This window comes from Nerophis ophidion, linkage group LG13, assembly GCF_033978795.1.
Source record: "Nerophis ophidion isolate RoL-2023_Sa linkage group LG13, RoL_Noph_v1.0, whole genome shotgun sequence".
In the NCBI taxonomy this organism is placed as follows: Eukaryota; Metazoa; Chordata; class Actinopteri; order Syngnathiformes; family Syngnathidae; genus Nerophis; species Nerophis ophidion.
Genome location: NC_084623.1, coordinates 49827255 through 49848876, shown reverse-complemented (window position 1 = coordinate 49848876; position 21622 = coordinate 49827255). Strand labels below are relative to the sequence as shown.

The 21622-nt window shown below is 40.7% G+C and overlaps 1 protein-coding gene across 1 annotated transcript in view; it reads left to right on the top strand.

Moving 5' to 3' along the window:
* Positions 1-21622, top strand: part of si (sucrase-isomaltase) — a 275632-nt gene that overhangs the window by 232379 nt on the left and 21631 nt on the right. Inside the window, exons 42-46 of the mRNA XM_061919155.1 lie at positions 11864-12012; positions 14025-14109; positions 14232-14288; positions 17977-18101; positions 19231-19319. Of these exons, the coding sequence (XP_061775139.1) occupies positions 11864-12012; positions 14025-14109; positions 14232-14288; positions 17977-18101; positions 19231-19319 (505 nt within the window). The remainder of the gene's footprint in view (positions 1-11863; positions 12013-14024; positions 14110-14231; positions 14289-17976; positions 18102-19230; positions 19320-21622) is intronic.

Genomic DNA, 21622 nt, shown 5'->3' with positions numbered 1-21622 from the left:
TGCCCGATGGTGCTCGTCCTCAGTACCATGGAGAGCGGCGCTGACTTTTCCTCCTGCAAGCTGAAAGATACATACAGGTTTTGGGGCAACATATGTTGCCATCCAAGCAACGTTACCACGGTCGCCCCTGCTTATTTCAGCAAGACAATGTCAAGCTATGTGTTACAACAACATGGATTTATTGTAAAAGAGTGCGGGTACTAGTCTGGCCTGCCTGTAGTCCAGACCTGTCTCCCATTGGAAATGTGTGGCGCAATATGAAGCCTAAAATACCACAACAGAGACCCCGGACTCAGTTCCTAAAGGTTTACTGAGTGTTGTTAAAAGGAAAGGCCATGTAACACAGTGGTAAAATGTCCCTGTGCCAACTTTTTTGCATTGATTTGCTCCCATTAAATACTAAGTTAAAGGCCGACTGAAATTAGATTTTCTTATTTAAACGGGGATAGCATTCTATGTGTCATACTTGATCATTTCCCGATATTGCCATATTTTTGCTGAAAGAATTTAGTAGAGAACATCGACGATAAAGTTCGCAATTTTTGGTCGCTAATAAAAAAAGCCTTGCCTGTACCGGAAGTAGAAGACGATATGCGCGTGACGTCACGGGTTGTGGAGCTCCTCACATCCTCACATTGTTGACAATCCTGGCCACCAGCAGCGAGAGCGATTCGGACCGAGAAAGCGACGATTTCCCCATTAATGTGAGCGAGGATGAAAGATTCGTGGATGAGGAAAGTGAGAGTGAAGGACTAGAGAAAAAAAAAAGACGAGGGCAGTGGGAGCGATTCAGATGTTATTAGACACATTTACTAGGATACTTCTGGAAAATCCCTTATATGCTTATTGTGTTACTAGTGTTTTGGTGAGATTATATGGTCGTACCTAGACAACCTGAAGGTCGGCCCCGCACCTTTCTTCAGCACCAGTCGACGGGTAGTGGCGATGCCCATCTCTGCCTTTCGCAAGGGACCCTCTTCGAAACACGATCTTTCGAAATGATCGCTGCATAATACACTGTACTTTGTGTGTCTGGTCCAATCCAACCGTGTTCGCTTGACATCTCTGTTCCATAGTAAAGTTTGACTGTCAACTTTCGGGAATGTAAACAATGAAACACCGCCTGTTTGTGTTGCTAAAGGCGGCCACAAGACACCGCTTCCCACCTACAGCTTTCTTCTTTGACGTCTCCATTATTCTTTGAACAAATTGCAAAAGATTCAGCAACACAGATGTCCAGAATACTGTGGAATCATGCGATGAAAACGGACGACTTATAGCTGGGAATGGTGCTGGAACAAAAGTTCCTCTACATTGCGTCTACATGCTAAAACGATGTTTTAGCATGATACTTCCGCGCCAAATTTAAAATTGCAATTTAGTAAACTAAAAAGGCTGTATTGGCATGTGTTGCATTGTTAATATTTCATCATTGATATATAAACTATCAGACTGCCTTTAATGATTATTTGCAAAAAAAAAAAAAAAAGTTTCTCTGTTGGAACATTAAATATCTTATTTTTGCAGTCTATTCAATTGAATATAAGTTGAAAGGGATTTGCAAATCATTGTATTCTGTTTGTATTTACGAATTAGACATCGTGCCAACTTCACTGGTTTTGGGTTTTGTCATTTTTCGCCCTTGCAACCTACATCATAACAATTCGCCGAGAGACAGCTCATGTCCAATACGTATTTTTGAGACACAAATGCAGTGAAAAAGTCGGTTTTCTATAATATATCCCTTTCAAGATCAAAAAGCTCTTTTCTTTCTGATTGCTAGGCTTGGAAACCCAAATTTCTCGTTACGTTTTGCCATCTTTTGATATGTGCTCTGTCGGAGGAATTCAAACACATTCATAAGACAGGACTGCGAAACGAGGGTTGCAAAAGGAGCAGGACGGCGAGAAACTCCTGCGCTTCCAATTAATTACCGCCTTGTACATTTTTCTAAGAAATTAAAAAGGTAAGCTCCTTGGGTCAGAAGATAATGGAACTGTTCTGCGCTCAATCAAATACCGAAATGTCAGCAGTTTGCAACCATCGGTCGACGGTTAAAAACTATTCTAATAAGCATTATCTCCTCCAACCGTCAAATTACAGTTGAACGGAGAATATGCTCCAATAGTGTGAAATGTATGAAATCATTTTTAATCCTAGAGTCACATTTCACCCTGATTTACACATAACTGCTCAAGTAATACCTGCGACAGTGTCAATCAAACAATATTATTCAAATGAGGACCGATTTTTTTTTTTTGCACCTCATTAGAGTGTGCAGGTGCACAAGCCGCTGTCGTTGTTGTTGTTGAAAATACTGCTGACTCTTGGCGTACGTTTTCCATGACAGAGATGCTAAAAAAAAAAACATCACAAATAAAAAAAGCTTCTGGGAAATGTTTTGACTTTAACAACCAATATGTGTGTGTGTGTGTGTGGACATTAAATATATTTTCTAGGTATATTAGGCCTTGAATTATTTTTGTTTTCTGATGTACAAAACCAGTGAAGTTGGCAGGTTGTGTATATCATAAATACAAACAGAATGTTTTTCAAAATTATTTTCAACTAATATTCAATTGAATAGACTGCAAAGACAAGATATTTAAAGGGGAAACATTATCACCAGACCTATGTAAGCGTCAATATATACCTTGATGGTGCAGAAAAAAAAGACCATATATTTTTTTAACCGATTTCCAAACTCTAAATGGGTGAATTTTGGCGAATTAAACACCTTTCTGTGTATCGCGCTGGAGGGGATGATGTCAGAATGTGACGTCGCCGAGGTAATACAGCCGCCATTTTCATTTTCAACCCATTGTAAACATTGGGTCTCAGCTCTGTTATTTTCCGTTTTTTCGACTATTTTTTGGAACCTTGGAGACATCATGCCTCGTCGGTGTGTTGTCGGAGGGTGTAACAACACTAACAGGGAGGGATTCAAGTTGCACCACTGGCCCAAAGATGCCAAAGTGTCTGCCGCCAGACCCCCATTGAATGTGCCAGAGTGTCTCCACATTTTACCGGCGATGACAGACATGGCACAGAGATGTATGGATAACCTGCAGATGCATTAACAACGATAAAGTCAACGAAATCACAAAGGTTAGTTTTGTTGATGTTGACTTATGTGCTAATCAGACATATTTGGTCGCGGCGTGACTGCCAGTTAATCGATGCTAACATGCTACGCTAATCGACGCTAACATGCTATTTACCGTCGGTGCTAAAGCAGACATGGCACAGAGATGTATGGATAACCTGCAGATGCATTTGTAATGATAAAGTCACAGAAATCGTAAAGGTGAGTTTTGTTGATGTTGACTGCCAGCTAATCGATGCTAACATGCTACGCTAATCGATGCTAACATGCTATTTACCGGCGGTGCTAAAGCAGACATGGCACAGAGATGTATGGATAACCTGCAGATGCATTTGCAACTATATTACGATTCCTTCCACCCACATTTAATGCAAAACAAACACTTACCAATCGACGGATTTAAGTTGCTCCAGTGTAATAAGATGCGAAAGTCCCGATCGTTTGTTCCGCACATTTTACCGGCGATGCTAACGCAGCTATTCGGCCATACTATGGCTATGAATAGCGTCAATAGCTATTCGCTCAATAGCTTCAGTTTCTTCTTCAATACTTTCATACTCCGACCATCCGTTTCAATACATGCGTAATCTGTTGAATCGCTTAAGCCGCTGAAATCCGAGTCCGAATCCGAGCTAATGTCGCTATATCTTGCTGTGCTATTCGCCATTGTTTGTTTACATTGGCAGCACTGTATGACGTCACAGGGAAATGGATAGTGGCATCGCGAATAGCGAAAATCAAGCACTTTAAAGCTTTTTTTTAGGGATATTCGGAGACCGGGTAAAATTTTGACCAAAACTTCAAAAAATACAACATGCCACTGGGAACTGATTTTTATTGTTTTTAACCCTTTTGAAATTGTGATAATTTTCCCTTTTAATGTTCCAACTGAGAAACTGTATTTTTTCTGCAAATAATAATCAACTTAGAATTTAATGGCTGCAACACACTCCAAAATAAGTTGGCACTGTGGCTTTTTTACCACTGTGTTACATAGCCTTTCCTTTTAACAACACTCAGTTAACATTTTGGAACTAAGGAGACTAATTTTTTAAGCTTTTCAGGTGGAATTCTTTCCCATTTTATTTTATGTTTCAATGGATGGATATTGCGCCACACAATTTCAATGGGAGACAGGTCTGGACTACAGGCAGGCCAGTCTAGTACCTGCACTCTTTTACTATGAAGCCATGCTTTTGTAACACATGGCTTGGCATTGTCTTGCTGAAATAAGCAGGGGCGTCCATGACAATGTTGCTTGGATGGCAACAGGTGTTGCTCCAAAACCTGTATGTACCTTTCAGTATTAATGGTACCTTCACAGATGTGTAAGTTACCCATGCCTTGGGTAATAATACACTCCCATACCATCACAGATGCTGGCTTTTGTAATAATCCGGATGGTTGTTTCCATCTTTGGTCCGGAGGACACAACGTCCACAGTTTCCAAAAACTATTTGAAATGTGGCCTCGTCAGACCACAGAACACTTTTGCACTTCGCATCAGTCCATCTTAGATGAGTTTCTGGGTGTTGTTGATAAATGGCTTTGGCTTTGCATAGTAAAGTTATAGTTAAAAGTTAACGTGCCAAGTATTGTCACACACACCCTCGGTGCAGTGAAATTATCCTCTGCATTTGACCCATCCCCACAGGGGAAGAGTGAGCAGCAGCAAAACAGAAGAAGTTTGGAGCTAAAATTATTGAGAAACATCTTAAGTGAAAAAAATATGACTAAGGTGGTGATTTGCAGTTTAATTTTACTGACAGTTTATTTAAGAAACATATATTATTATCATTTTTAAGTCGATTTTGTTAAAGTCCCAACGATCGACACACACACACTGGGTGTGGTGAAATCTGTCCTCTGCATTTGACCCCCTGGGAGGTGAGGGGAGCAGTGAGCAGCAACATGCGCCACGCCCGGGAACCATTTGGTGATTTAACCCCCAATTCCAACCCTTGATGCTGAGTGCCAAGCAGGGAGGTAATAGGTCCCATTTTTATAGTCTTTGGTATGACCCAGCCAAGGATTGAACTCACGACCTACCGATCTAAGCGTGGACACTCTAACCACAATACCACCGAGCAGGGAGAGTTTTAACTTGCACTTACAGATGTAGCGACAAACCGTAGTAACTGACAGGGTTTTTCTGAAGGGTTCCTGAGCCCATGTGGTGATATCCTTTACCCACCGATGTCTCGTTTTGATGAAGTACCACCTGAGGGATCGAAGGTCCGTAATATCGTCGCTTATGTGCAGGGATTTCTCCAGATTCTTAGAACTTTGTGATGATATTACGAACCTTAGATGGTGAAATCCCTAAATTCCTTGCAATAGCTCGTTGAAAAATGTTTTTGTTAAACTTTTCGACACTTTGCTCACGCATTTGTTCACAAAGTGATGACCCCCGCCCCATCCTTGTTTGTGAATGGCTGAGCATTTCATTGAAGCTGCTTCTGTACCCAATCATGGCACCCACCTGTTCCCAGTTAGCCTGATCACCTGTGGGGTGTTGCAAATAAGTGTTTGATGAGCATTCCTCAACTTTCTCAGTCTTGTTTGCCACTTGTGCCAGATTTTTTTGAAACATGTCGCAGGCCTCAAATTCCAAATGAGCTAATATTTGCAAAAAAATAATGTTTTCAGTTCGAAGATTAAGCATCGTGTCCTTGCAGTCTATTCAATTTAATATTGGTTGAAAAGGAATTGCAAATAATGTATTCTGTTTTTATTTACCATTTACACAACGTGCAAACTTCACTGGTTTTGGGGTTTGTATGTCAGGCTTTCCCCTGACAGTTTGTCTATGTTTTAGTTGTTTTCCTCTGCATTTGTCTGTCTCCTCTGTGTGTTTAGTATTTCCTGTCCTTAGTTCCTGTCTAGTGCTCTTATTTTGTCAGCTTCCTGTCCTGTTTCCCTGAGTGTTGTGTTCCTCCTCAGCTGCGGCTTATTGGAACCTGGCCACACCTGTTGCCAATCAGCCTGCTCCTATTTGTACCTGCTTTTGTCTTGTTGTCAGTTGCTGGATCATTGTATTGTATTGTCATTCGGACTTGTATCGTCGTTGCTATCGTGTCTTGTTGTTTTGTTACAGCTACTACCTGTCGAGCTACATTTTGTCCTGGTCGTCGTAGCGGCAAGCCGTTTCTGTTAGCATTAGCTATTTCCAGTTTTTCTGTTTGTTGTCCAGTAGCTTCCGTGCTGAAGTTCCTTTTTGTTTTTCCATCTCCCAGTGCTAGCTCTCTTAGTTTGTTATTCCGCCCACGTGCGTGCTTTTTGTTTGTTCTTGTTTTATTATTTAATTTAAATAATGTCTTCATATCCAATACCTGCCTCCATCTCTGCATCTTGGGGTTCAACAACAAATACCCCTGACATTGTATTTGTTATTTCTGTCAACACAGCAGAGTTAGCCCGACAGCTATTTTTCTCCCGTCGTCACTCGACCACAAAATATACAAAATTCCAATACAACGCTCAAAGTACAATTAGGATAACATTATGAATGCGTTTGTGGAATGATCTACTGGAAAAACAGCTTTGATTGCCTTTTTTATTTTATTTTGTTATTGCACACAACAGGTTAATCCAGGCCATGGTCTCCCTGATAAATGTCTCCGGCTTTGTCAACTGTGTTATTGCATTGTATACCTAAACCTTAAACTGTACTGTACTTAGTCCTCTTCTAATAAAACCATGCAAAGCCAATTTCTGATGTTAGACTACCTACACAGACCAATGACTTTATTCATTTGTTTATTTTGTTTTTTTAACACCACGCTGCAAATTGGTCAAAGATGGCCAATTTTTGGAGGACATTATGATCATTGGGGTCATAAATAAGTGAAAAAAGCTGGAAAAACCTTTTAGAAAAAATTAATTATTAGTATTAAGTTGTAAAACTGCGAATGTATAGACCAGGGGAGACCATAGTTGGGCCCGGTGGCCAAAATCGGTCCACTGAGTTGTTGTTTTTTTTGGCCCGCCAAAGGGTGGCTTCCCCAAATGTTACGTACTATCCAATTAAAAAAAATTAAAAAAGCAATCCTAATAATAATAATTCACTCCTATACAATATCCTGTGCAATACTACCCTTCGAGTGCAATACGTCCGACACTGATAAATTATTTATTACTTCGGTACTCTTGTCTTGTTCTGTATATTGTACAGTATTTTGTATTTCCATAATGTTTTGTATATTGTACAGGATTGCTTATTATTTTTATTAGATATTAGTCTGTTTATTTCAATTGTTAGTTTTCTTCCTTTACTACCTCTTGTGTTATTTATTTTACCCCATATTTGTTTTCACTACCGCACCTTAAATTGGAGTCTTCAATCTCGTTATATGCAACTATAACAACAATAAAGTCCATTCTATTCTATTCTAATTACAGTGTTTGGCACATTTTGGACTTTGGCTCTTGGAAGTCCCAAAAAAAATTGGACACCCCAGGTGTGTTCGTTTGCAACAGTGAGAAACTCCAAACCAGTGAAGTTAGCACATTTAATCGTAAATAAAAACATAATACAATGATGTACAAATCCTTTCCAACCTATATTCAATTGAATAGACTGCAAAAACAAAATACTTAACGTGTTATTTTTTGCAAACATTAGCTCATTTGGAACTTGATGCCTGCGACGCGTTTCAAAAAAGCTGGCACGAGTGGCAAAAATAACTGAGAAGGTTGAGGAATGCTCATCAAACACTTATTTGGAACATCCCAAAGCTAATTGGGAACTGGTGGGTGCCATGATTGGGTGTAAAAAGAAGCTTCACTGAAATACTCCGTCATTCACAAACAAGGATGGGGTGTGGGTCGTCACTTTGTGAAAAAATGTATAAGAAAATTGCAGTTGAAGAACAACCTTTCTCAACGAGATATTGCAAGGAATTTAGGGATTTCACTATCTACGGTCCGTAATATCATCAACAGGTTCAGAGAATCTGGAGAAATCACTGCGCATATAGGCGGCAAGGCCGAAAACCAACATTGACTGCCCGTGACTTTTGATCCCTCAGGAGGTACTGCATCAAAAAACTACATCAGTGTGTAAAGGATATCACCTTATGGGCTCTTGAACACTTCAGAAAACTGCTTTCAGTAACTACAGTTTGTTGCTACGTCTGGAAAAGCAAGTTAATACTCTACTATGCAAAGCGAAAGCAATTTATCAACAACACCCAGAAACGCCACCACCTTTGCTGGGCCTAAGCTCATTTAAGATGGACTGATGCAAAATGGAAAAGTGTTCCATAGTCTGACGAGTCCACATTTCAAACTGTTTTCGGAAACTGCGGCCGTCGTGTCCTCCGAACCACAGAGGAAAATAACATCCAGATTGCTATAGGCATCTGTGATGGTTTGGGGGTGTAATAGTGCCCAAGGCATGGGTACCTTACACATCTGTTGAGGCACCATTAATGCTGAAAGGTACATACAGGTTTTGGAGCAACATATGTTGCCATCCAAGCAACGTTATCATGGACACCCCTGCTTATTTTAGCAAGACAATGCCAAGCCACGTGTTAGTAGTAAAAGAGTGCGGGTACTAGACTGGCCTGCCTGTAGTCCAGACCTGTCTCCCATTGAAAATGTGTGGCGCATTATGAAGCCGAAAATACCGACAACGTAGACCCAGGACTATTGAACAACTTAAGCTGTACATCAAGCAAGAATGGGAAATAATTCCACCTATAAAGCTTCAAAAATTGGTTTCCTCAGTTCCTAAATATGTATTGAGTGGTGTTAAAAGGAAAGGCCATGTAACAAAGTGGTAACAATGCCCCTATGCAAACTTTTTTCCAATGTGTGGCCGCCAACGAAGGTACCCAGAGAAGTGAACTGAATTATATTTATATAGCACCTTTCTCTAGTGACTCAAAGCGCTTTACATAGTGAAACCCAATATCTAAGTTACATTTAAACCAGTGTGGGTGGGACTGGGAGCAGGTGGGTAAAGTGTCTTGCCCAAGGACACAACGGCAGTGACTAGGATGGCGGAAGCGGGAATCGAACCTGCAACCCTCAAGTTGCTGGCACGGCCGCTCTACCAACCGAGCTATGCCGTGAGAAGTGTGGCATACTTCTCTTGTTGTCTAATTAGTATTTGACTTGATTACATGTTTGGATACATTTTAATGAACAAAACCAGTTTTCTGTCAGGTAGTACAGAAATGTATCACAGTTGTGTATCTATTTTATGGAGGAATGTAGTTAATCATAGACCTGACACCCATCCATCCATCCATCCATCTTCTTCCGCTTATCCGAGGTCGGGTCGCGGGGGCAACAGCCTAAGCAGGGAAACCCAGACTTCCCTCTCCCCAGCCACTTCATCTAGCTCTTCCCGGGGGATCCCGAGGCGTTCCCAGGCCAGCCGGGAGACATAGTCTTCCCAATGTGTCCTGGGTCTTCCCCGTGGCCTCCTACCGGTTGGACGTGCCCTAAACACCTCCCTAGGGAGGCGTTCGGGTGGCATCCTGACCAGATGCCCGAACCACCTCATCTGGCTCCTCTCGATGTGAAGGAGCAGCGGCTTTACTTTGAGTTCCTCCCGGATGGCAGAGCTTCTCACCCTATCTCTAAGGGAGAGCCCCGCCACACGGCGGAGGAAACTCATTTCGGCCGCTTGTACCCGTGATCTTATCCTTTCGGTCATGACCCAAAGCTCATGACCATAGGTGAGGATGGGAACGTAGATCGACCGGTAAATTGAGAGCTTTGCCTTCCGGCTCAGCTCCTTCTTCACCACAACGGATCGGTACAACGTCCGCATTACTGAAGACGCCGCACCGATCCGCCTGTTGATCTCACGATCCACTCTTCCCCCACTCGTGAACAAGACTCCTAGGTACTTGAACTCCTCCACTTGGGGCAGGGTCTCCTCCCCAACCCGGAAATGGCATTCCACCCTTTTCCGGGCGAGAACCATGGACTCGGACTTGGAGGTGCTGATTCTAATTCCGGTCGCTTCACACTCGGCTGCGAACCGATCCAGCGAGAGCTGAAGATCCCGGTCAGATGAAGCCATCAGGACCACATCATCTGCAAAAAGCAGAGACCTAATCCTGCGGTCACTAAACCGGAACCCCTCCACGCCTTGACTGCGCCTAGAAACTCTGTCCATAAACGTTATGAACAGAATCGGTGACAAAGGACAGCCTTGGCGGAGTCCAACCCTCACTGGAAATGTGTTCGACTTACTGCCGGCAATGACACCCAATGTTTTTAAAAAAATATACATTTTTAATTGAATTTTTACCCCCCCAAGAATTGAATCGAGTAAAATCGTGTAGTGCCAAACGATTCCCAGCCCTAGTACTGTAGCTACCCATGTAGCACCGACGGAATCCAGTATCCGGTAGGCATCCCTGACTATTACTGCAACACAGTTGTTTTGATTTAAAAATACATCCATGCCTATGTCCTGATTCACGCTCAATTTCGCAGGCAGCCCATGTCTGAAAATGTAACAGATAGCAGTTTGAATGTGGAATGTTGCTGGCATCCTCAGGACTATCGTTCGGCTAATTGATTGCAGGATAGTAATACAAGATTCAGAGTTGCAAGGATCTTTAGATACTGCCTGGAGCTGAAGACCATTGACGATAGCATGTACGTCAGCAAGATGTAATCCCTGCGCATCAGTAGACTACTTTTCCACGGATCAAAATACTAAATAAAATCCCATTTGTATAAAGGTGAGGCCATTGTTTACACCAGATATTTAAAGTCCTTCTCTTAAAATGGTATCATTGTCTCCTATATTACGGCTAAAAGAAAATGCTCTTTATAGAACGATAGATAGATAGATTAGTCTTTCTTGTCATTGCACAAGTACAATGGAACCTTGTTTTCAGCAGAAACCCGTTCAAGATTAGACAAACAAACAGTGTACAGGTCTACAGAACAGGAACACTGATGGGTCGCCACAAGCCGCCCCGTAAAAGATGGGTAAAAAGGTAAAATGCTGGGGAAGGATGAGTAAAAAAATACAATCTAGACTGGACTCCTGGAGTGGTAAAAAACCTCCATAGCAAAGAACATATACATAATACAACGTACATCTCGAGATATCAATCAACAGAGGGAAGGGAGTGCGGGGCTATGGTGGTAGGCCGCGGCTCTCATCCGTTTATCACCCCTATGGGATTTGCGTTGAGGGCGTTGGGTTGGGGTGCGTGGGGTGTGTATGTGTAACGTATGTTTTTTTGGATTCATGTTTGTGTATAAGCCTGCAGTGTCTCTCTGTTCCGCGGCCTTGATCTTGTGCGGTCGCTAGTCCAAAGTCCATGGTTCGTTGTGTCTTCGCTGCACTGTCCTTTGGGAGAGTCTCGAAACCAGGGAAACAATCCAAGTTAGAATGTTTTGTATGAGAGTGAAAATAAAATGTGCTTTTCACTCTAAATTGTCCATGACTGGTCCTCAAAAACCTGCGGGGCAGACAGTCCGATGTTATCCAAGTGTCCACAGTTCTTCCCGCATCCTCCAATCATTTCTGGCAGCTTTGGGGTACTTTGAAAACTGCCAGCAAAATCTTCCAATTTGTCGAAAAACCAGAGTAACGCTTACTCCATTCAGCAAATGTCCTGTTGTCATAATTCCGAATGGGTAGATATCTTGAACCATCCAAGGTCATGTAGAAGACTGTATGTCTACAATAATAAGTCCTTTGTGTTCTTTCTTTCAGATCCTTGGAAATGTGAGTGATGTATTGCTCATGTCTGTTTCTTTTTTTGTTGTCAGAGACAAGATCCGGTTGCCTGGAACTCCACCTTCGCAGAGACATCCCGGAAAGTCCTCAACATCCGTTACACCCTCCTGCCGTACCTCTACACGCTCATGTTTGAAGCCCACGTCTCAGGAAGCACCGTCGTCAGACCGCTATTGCACGAGTGAGTCCACTTTGGGTGTCTTGGAATATAGTCGACGATTGGATTCAGAGGAGTCGGATTCGACTATCAATTTCGCATTGAACCCTCCGGGAAATTGAACCCAGTTCCTGCTTCTGTGGATGGGAGGCAGAACGGGAACCCTATGAATCCTCAGACCCATAAAACGGTTAAGGGATGTGGGTCTGCAGACTTGTTGAACCAGCTATGCCCAGTTTGCACCTGTCTTGCTGCCAATGGAACCGGTGCTTTACAAAGAGTAAAAGGGTCAATTAAAAAGGAGGATTACCTCCAAATTCTTCAAGACAACCTAAAATCATCAGGTCTTGGGCGCAGTTGGGAGTTCCAAAAGGACAACGACCCCCAAACACACGTCGAAAGTGATAAAGGAATGGCTAAATCAGCTAAAATTAAGGTTTTTGAAAGTCCTTCCCAAAGTCCTGATTTAAACCCCATTGAGAACATGTGGACAATGCTGAAGAAACAAGTCCATTTAGCTGAACTGCACCAATTTTGTCAAGAGGAGTGGTCAACAATTCCACCAGAAGCTTGTGGATGGCTCCCAAAAGTGCCTTATTGCAGTGAAACTTGCCAAAGGGACATGTAACCAAAATATTAACATTGCTGTATGTCAAGGGTGTCCAAAGTGTGGCCCAGGGGCCATTTATGGCCCGCAGGTAATGTTTTATTGGCCTGCAACACTAAAACGTTTTTTGTTTTTTTTTAAACATTGAAAAGTGGAATAAAAGAGCAAACAGGTGAAATGCAAAAAGAAAAACGTGCATTGTTGACTTTAATACTCTAAAAACACATATTTTTTCATAATTCTCAAAAAATAATAATGACTCAAAATCAATGTTGCGATAAATTATTAATTGATTTAAGGACAAAAGGACATTAATACAACAAACAAAAAACCTTGAAAAATATGAAAAATATTTAAAAAATACATACTAATTATATACTAATTATACTTATTATTCTATTGATTCTTATAATAAATATATTTAAATATTTACACTCTATATATAGTGTCTATATATAGGATCATATATATATTTGTATATATATATATATATATATATATATATATATATATATATATATATATATATATATATATATATATATATATATATATATATATATATATATATATATCTGAGGCTGATATAGAGTTTTAAATGTTGAATGGAAAAAAATAAATAAATTAAAAAGCATGACCTTTTTATGAGTGGGTCACTTTTGGATCCCCCAACATTTTTGTGGAATTTAATAACAACCTTCTTTGATAAAAAAAAACAAAAAACAAATAATAATAATAATAATAATGATACATTCAAATAAAATGTTATATGAATTATTGACCAATTTAGGGATCCAATTACTTTCCATCAAATATTCCACTTTGAAAATCTTTTTGGGAAAAAATATTGCATATTTTGTATTTTTGACCCAAAAAATAGGGTTTCGACAAAAAGCTTGTAAAAATGTAATAAAAATAATTAAGTAGATTTAGAGATTCAAGGGTTTTATGAAAAAAATAATACATTACTTTTTTTTAACCTTTCTTAAGAGTGAAACCCTTCTGGGTCTCTAGGACCTAACTTGAGGGAGCCCCTAAAATGAAAAAAAAAAAAAAGTATATTGTATTTGTTTTGAAAATGAAAAAACATCAAAACGGCCCGTGCGTGCTTTGATTTTTCAGTGTGCGGCCCTAAGTGGAAAAAGTTTGGACACCCCTGCTGTATGCATACTTTCGACCCAGCAAATTTGGTCACAAAATAAATTCGTAAAATAACCAAACTTCATGAATGCTTTTTTGTGACCAAGAATGTGCTCCAATCACTCTATTACAAAAAAATAAAATAAAATAAGAGTTTTAGAAATGATTGTAAACTCAAGACAGCCATGCCATTATATTCTGTACAAGTGGATGTAAACTTTTGATCGTGACTTTAAGTGTATTGGTGTTTTTTTTTCCTAGTTGAGTCGGTTATCTTCTGTTCTGACAGGTTTGTGACGGATCGGACTACTTGGGACATTCATAAACAGTTTCTCTGGGGACCTGCTCTTCTAATCACGCCTGCCCTTGAAGCGGTACACACACACACACACACACACACACACTGCACAATTACCATAGACTTGTTGTTAAGTAAACCTTGGACAACATTTGTTATTCTTTTCTTAAAGTGCAACTATATGCTTTGGCATTGCAGGAAGCTACACAGGTCCAGGGTTATGTCCCTGATGCACGCTGGTATGACTACTACACGGTAAGTCCACCTTTGCAACCTTGACATGATGCACTTAAAACATTTTTATTTTTAAGTATTCATGTTTTAATCAAAATCAAAGAAGGAACAAAATGACTGCGTGCATTGAAGCACCTGCGCAATGCATGCATTTATTGGGGATTACTTTTATTATATTTTTGAATATTTAGGTCGAACCAAATGACCGCAGATAATAATAATAATAAAAAAATACCAATAAAATATGTCGGCCCGTTGCATTATTATATTAAACCCTTCAGCGCTTGCTTTTATTGTTATGGGCCTCTGGTGTCGGCTGATTTAATAACTTTTTTTTTTGATAGGAACCATTTGACTGAAATGGAGGCTCAGTATTTTAGTTTGAGTACCTGACTTAAATTGTGACATGTTTGAAAGTTAAATTTATGCCAGCACAAAATGCAATTGCCGTCGTAATCGTTGATTTTTGCATCAGCGAGAAATGTAGATGAATAAGTCGTTTTTTTAAATATATTTTTTTATATTCCAGCATTGGCATTGAAGTAAAAATAAATGACAGCTGAATAACCGAACTGGATGGTTTGATGGAATGTCTCATAAACGGTATTTAGGTACACACTATTTTTTGAGCGCAAAATTGAACTCAAAACTTTAACACGGGGCCTTCTTGTCAGGCTTGCCACTGACAGTTTGTTTCTGTTTTAGTTTTTCCTCTGTGGGTGTTTAGTATTCCCTGTCTTTAGTTCCTGTCAAGTGCTCTTATTTTGTCTGTTTCCTGTTTTTTTTACCTGTGCGGCTGATTGGCACCTGGCCACACCTGGTGTCAATCAGCCCACTCCTATTTTACCTGTTTTGTTCCTCCAGTCAGTGCTGGATTTTTGTCTTGTCGATGTCGCTTGTGTCTTGTCGCTCCTGTTGTATCGTTTCATGTCATTGCAGCGTAGCTGTAAGCTATCTTTAGGTATCTGTTTGTAGCTTACTGTCTTTTGTTCCCTGCTTCCGTTTTATTTTCATTCTACAAGTAACGACTTCTGTTTGCCTCTTCGCTACCCGCTAGTTTCCACGCTAGGCCTCTTTTTGTTTGTTGCTAACTTCCATGTTAAGCTCCTTTTATTTTCCAGCTCCCATACTAGCTCCCTTACTTTGCTATCCGTCTCGTGCGCGCTTTTGTGTTTGTACCCTGTGTTTGGTTTTGTTCTACTATTTTATATTAAAACCATGTTTCCTTATTCAATGCCTGCCTCCTTCTCTGCATCTTGGGGTTCGACGACAACAAACTCTGACAAGTCTTCAGTAGTGAATTTCTGTTCTGTGATTATTTTTGCAAAACTATTATATTAAAGTTCCAGGTGATCAGAATGTGGCATGATCATTCTTTCAATGGTTATCAATGCCATTGGATTACCGTATTTTTCGGACTTTAAGGCGCATTTTAAATATTTTTTTTCCCCCTCAAAACTTGACAAGTGCGCCTTATAAACCGGTGTGCCTAATGTGCGGAATAATTCTGGTTTTGCTTACCAACCTCGAAACTATTTTATTTGATATATGGTGTGATGATAACTGTGACCAGTAGATGGCAGTCAAACATAAGAGATATGTGTAGACTGCAATATGACTCGGGTAAACAACACCAACCTTTTTTACATGTTCCATTGAACATTTAGATGCATGAGGACATGTAGATGTACCGACTTTACGGTGAAGGTGCTGACTTTAGTAAAATAAATAACATGCCGAGGGTTCCTTTTTCAGTAGCATAGTATTTATTCTTGCTTAAAGGTTGTAAGCTGCCGATTCCGATATCGATCATCCACGAGTGACACTCATACACATTCAGCATGTACCAGTAAGAAAAGTTGGTTTTGCATAATATTGCAAAACAAAATTCCAAATATATCTCCTAAAATGTGCCATTTTGGCGTTCTTATGCACACACCATAATAATATTCATATGTTAGATCACAGCACGTCTGATTACAGTAGCCGTAATGCTACGTTCCATCGTAGCTTAAATAAGTCAAACCAAAAATTGTTTACAGATTTATGAGTGCAGTGTGTAATGTTCTATATTCTCAATGGACTTGCTTGCGAACCTGTACTAGCTACACTGCAAAAACTGAAATCTAAGTAAGATGAAATATCTCAAATAAGGGTGATATTTGCTTATTTTTTGTTTGGTAAGGTAATTATTCTCACTAAGCAGATTTTATGTTAGAGTCTTTTACTTGTTTTAAGGGTTTTGCTCTTAAATGATCTCAGTAAGATACTACAGCTTGTTTCCGGCATTTTATGACCTATTTTGAGTAAAATATGCTTGAAACTATTTTTGTCCAAGTGTCCAAAACACACCCAGCAAAGGTGCACAGGAAGGCGGGGAAGAAGAGGGGTAAAAGGCGGCCAAAATGTTCAAAAGTCCCAATTGTGTCCTAAATACCTCCCCGGGGTTCCAGTCCCACGAGTCCCGCCGCCGGCCACACAAGTCCTGGGATACAAAAAATGTCCAAAACGCACCCAGCAAAGTCCCACGGGAAGTAGGGGGGAAAAATGAGAAAAGTCGGCAAAAGTCCCCCCAAATTTTCTAAATACCTACCCAGGTTCGAGTCCCAACCGGGTTCGAGTTTGAGTTTGAGTGCACACTTGAACCCGGGTGGGACTTTTGAACATTTCCCCGACTTTTCTCCCCACCTTCCCGTGGGACTTTGCTGGGCGCGTTTTGGACATTTTGGGCATCCCGGCCGGCGGCGGAACTTGTGGGACTCGAACCTGTGTAGGTATTTTGAACATTTTTGGGACTTTTGCTGACTTTTCCAACTTTCGGCCCCTCTCCCCATGGGACTCGGCTGGGTATGTTATGAACATTTAGGGCATCCTGGGACTTGCGCGGCCATACATAAGATTTTATGTTAAGAGTGTTTTACTTGTTTTAAGGGTTTTTGGTCCTAAATGATCTCAGTAAGATATTACAGCTTGTAGCTGAGATTTGATGACCTATATTGAGTAAAACATGCTTGAAACGAGAATATCAAATGTTGCAAAGCTGTGTCATCAACATTTACAAGTATAAAACTACTTTATAAAGAAATAATTTCTTATTTTAAGAATGTAAAACAAAATCATGACTTTGACACAATTGTTTCTCATATTAAAACAGGTGACAGCCAAATAGACTTTGCAGTTTTTATTTTAATGAAACAATAGAATATTTGTACTTGTATACTGTAGTAGTACACTTTTTATTAGTGAGAATATACTTATTTTGAGGTATTTTTGGGTTCATTGAAGTTAGCTAATTTTACTTGTTTTGGAAAGTCTTGACAAGCCAAATTTTCTTGTTCTATTGGCAGATAATTTTGCTTAGTTCAAGTAAAATACCCCTCATTTTTGTATTTTTTTTTCTTGTTTTTGAACACTGACTTTTTGCAGTGTAGCATCATATATTGAACAGGCGTCAACCTGCAGTCCACATGTATTTCAATTGTGACAGCCATCTACTAGTTACACTTATCATTGCACCAGGTACCAACTAAAAATGATTTGAGGTCGGTAAGCACAACCAGAAATAATACGTACATTCGGCGCATCAGGTTATAAGGTGTACTGAGAAAATGAATATATTTGAGATGTGCATTTTAGTCCAAAAAATAGGGGTAAGCAAGGAACATTTATTATCATGGAAGTGTACCATGGCTAATATTGTTTTCATTAGGCCAAATATATCAATGTGCGTCGCCAAATGATCTCGATGCCCACACCGATGGACCATATCAATCTTCACATCAGAGGAGGATACATCATACCTTGGCAGAAACCAGAGAACATGACGTTCTACAGGTACTATGCACATGTTGGTTCACATCAATATAATGTAGTGTAAATACAGTGGTACATAAACAAGTTATGACCAATAATTAGGTTAGTTTCTGGATAAACATGTGATTAACCCTTCTATTATGTTGAGGGTCAATTTGACCCATTTCAGTTTTTGTGTTTATCAAAGTACTGGTTATCCTTTCTTTTTCTTGCTGAAATTTGGTGACTTTTCCTCATCTAGGGTCATGAACTGGTGTGTAAAATCTGGACACTTTTTTGAGTAGTGGAATGTCTTGCAGAGGTTGTATACAAAAATGATGTTGCGGGTCATTTTGACCCAGACACTTTAATGTGGGTAAATAGCCAAAATAAACAAGTTTCTTTTAATGTACTTTTTACTTTGATGTACAATTGTTTGTATTGTTGATTGCTTCTGAGACCCAGAGCCAGGTGTGTGAAGAGAGGGAACTTTCTCAAACTTGTCCTTGTCACGGTTCTCATGTCATCTCTTTGACAAACTCACCAAAAATGAGCTCCAGAAGGATGACATCTGAGGAGACAAGGACAAGTGTGAGAAAGTTCCCTCTCTTCACACACCTGGCTCTGGGTCTCAGAGACAATCAAAATACAAACAATTGTACATCAAAGTAAAAAGTACATCAAAGAGACATGTTTATTTTTGGATCTGAACAGCTATTTACCCACATTAAAGCGCCTGGGTCAAAATGACTCGCAACATCATCTTTTTTTACAAACTCTGCACAAACATTCCACTACACAACAAAGTGTCCAGATTTACACAACAGTTCATGACCCTAGATGAGGAAAAGTCACCAGATTTCAGCAAGAAAAAGAAAGGATAACCAGTACTTTGATCAACACAAAAACTGAAATGGGTCAAATTGACCCTTAACGGGTCACATCCGGCCCGCGAGCCATAGTTTGGGGACCCCTGGGTTAAGCAATACTTACACATGTTATGTGGAAGCTTGTTGTGAATGGCATGGCTGTTTCTAGTAAGCTTGAGATAAAAAATGAGTCACGCAGAGGCAGCAGTCATGTGTCAGGTCCCCGCCAGCCCCCAAAAAATATATAAATATAGCATGTGTCCTTCACTCCGACTCCCCTCACCGATTCTCCCCTTTTTTAGCCGGCGGAATCCTCTGGGACTGATCGTTGCCCTGAGCGACGCCGGGACGGCGCACGGATCCTTCTTCTGGGACGACGGGGAGGGAATAGGTGAGTTAAAGGTCAACGCTGCGACATCCCACCGGCGGTTGAATGGGGGTACTCGTAATCACACCGAATTGACTTCAAAATGTTGGGGTAGCTATGTCGAAAACCTGGGCGACAATGGAACGCTTAGATGAAAAAAGGACATTGTACAGGAGTGGATAATACCTCCTTTCAAATCAGCACCTATTCCTGCTAATTACCTCGATTATAGGACTATTACAGTTATTAGCATAAAATCATCAGTTTTTTGTCAATGCATCTCTCAAGCCGGGAGAAAAGATGTATTTAAAAAAAAAAAAAAAAAAAAAAAAGGATGTTAAATTAATTCCCCATGTCTACGCCCCTCCCTTCTCGCTCTCTCACAACCCTCATTTGTCTTGTTTTGTTTGCTTTTCCACTCACTTAAGCGACTTATTACCTGCGTTTTGTTTGAGATTCAATGCCGGACCCGTGCTTCTTTATCACCCCCCCCTTTCGTTCAATCCACAAGTCCGCATGACTAATTAATCACGCTTCTTTCATTACGTAAAGCAGCGCGGCGCTCCATTATTTGCTTAAGTCACTCCTACGCCCATTATTCTAGGTACTACTTGAATAAACTGTAATTAGATGATTTCATGCGTCGTTTGACAGCTTACTGTTTTCACCGTGTAATGGACAGTGCGTATAAAAGCAGACACTGAGAAATCCTTGCGTTTTTTTTTTTTTGTGATGTATATAAAAAAAAAGCTTTAAGTGCTTAAAGAAAATGAGCTGTAAAACTGCACTGAATGAAAAACTAAATTAACGTGGATACATGTTAAATGACAATGTAGTAGGGTTGGACGGTAGAGATGCACGGTTTGCGGTCTCATCCGCGGATAATCCGCGGGTCAGGCGGGTGAGATGACCAATCAATCAATCAATCAATGTTTATTTATATAGCCCTAAATCACAAATGTCTCAAAGGACTGCACAAACCATTACGACTACGACATCCTCGGAAGAACCCACAAAAGGGCAAGGAAAACTCACACCCAGTGGGCAGGGAGAATTCACATCCAGTGACAATGCTGACTATGAGAAACCTTGGAGAGGACCTCAGAAGTGAGCAATCCCCCCAATAGGAGACTGAAAGCAATGGATGTTGAGCGGGTCTAACATGATACTGTGAAAGTTCAATCCATAGTGGCTCCAACACAGCCGCGAGAGTTCAGTTCAAAGCGGATCCAAGACAGCAGCGAGGGTCCCGTCCACAGGAAACCATCCCAAGCGGAGGCGGAGCAGCAGCGTAGAGATGTCCCCAACCGATACACAGGCGAGCGGTCCATCCTGAGTCCCGACGAGCGGTCCATCCTGGGTCTCGACTCTGGACAGCCAGTACTTCATCCATGGTCATCGGACCGGACCCCCTCCGCAAGGGAGGGGGGGACATAGGAGAAAAAGAAAAGAAGCGGCAGATCAACTGGTCTAAAAAGGAGGTGTATTTAAAGGCTAGAGTATACAGATGAGTTTTAAGGTGAGACTTAAATGCTTCTACTGAGGTGGCATCTCGAACTGTTACCGGGAGGGCATTCCAGAGTACTGGAGCCCGAACGGAAAACGCTCTATAGCCCGCAGACTTTTTTGGGGCTCTAGGAATCACTAACAAGCCGGAGTCTTTTGAACGCAGATTTCTTGCCGGGACATATGGTACAATACAATCGGCAAGATAGGATGGAGCTAGACCGTGTAGTATTTTATACGTAAGTAGTAAAACCTTAAAGTCACATCTTAAGTGCACAGGAAGCCAGTGCAGGTGAGCCAGTTCAGGCGTAATGTGATCAAACTTTCTTGTTCTTGTCAAAAGTCTAGCAGCCGCATTTTGTACCAACTGTAATCTTTTAATGCTAGACATGGGGAGACCCGAAAATAATACGTTACAGTAATCGAGACGAGACGTAACAAACGCATGGATAATGATCTCGGCGTCTTTAGTGGACAAAATGGAGCGAATTTTAGCGATATTACAGAGACGAAAAAATAGATTTTAAATAGATTCGGGCGGGTGGCGGTTGAATCATTTGGAAATATATGATATACATGGTTCAGAGATCGGTAACTTTTCCCGTTCAATGAGCCATTTTGGACCCGTGTCACAAAGCGAAGAAGACAAAAGTTGACATAAACATTCTCAAGTATGTCTGCCGGCATTTACCCAGATAATAAGTATTAGGGCGTGCTATGAAGCCTTTGACGCCTTCTACAACATGTACGATCTACTTGTCAGTCCAGCAATATGTTGTGTGTGGCTTCCGCTGACACACGCAAACGACTGCAAGGCATAC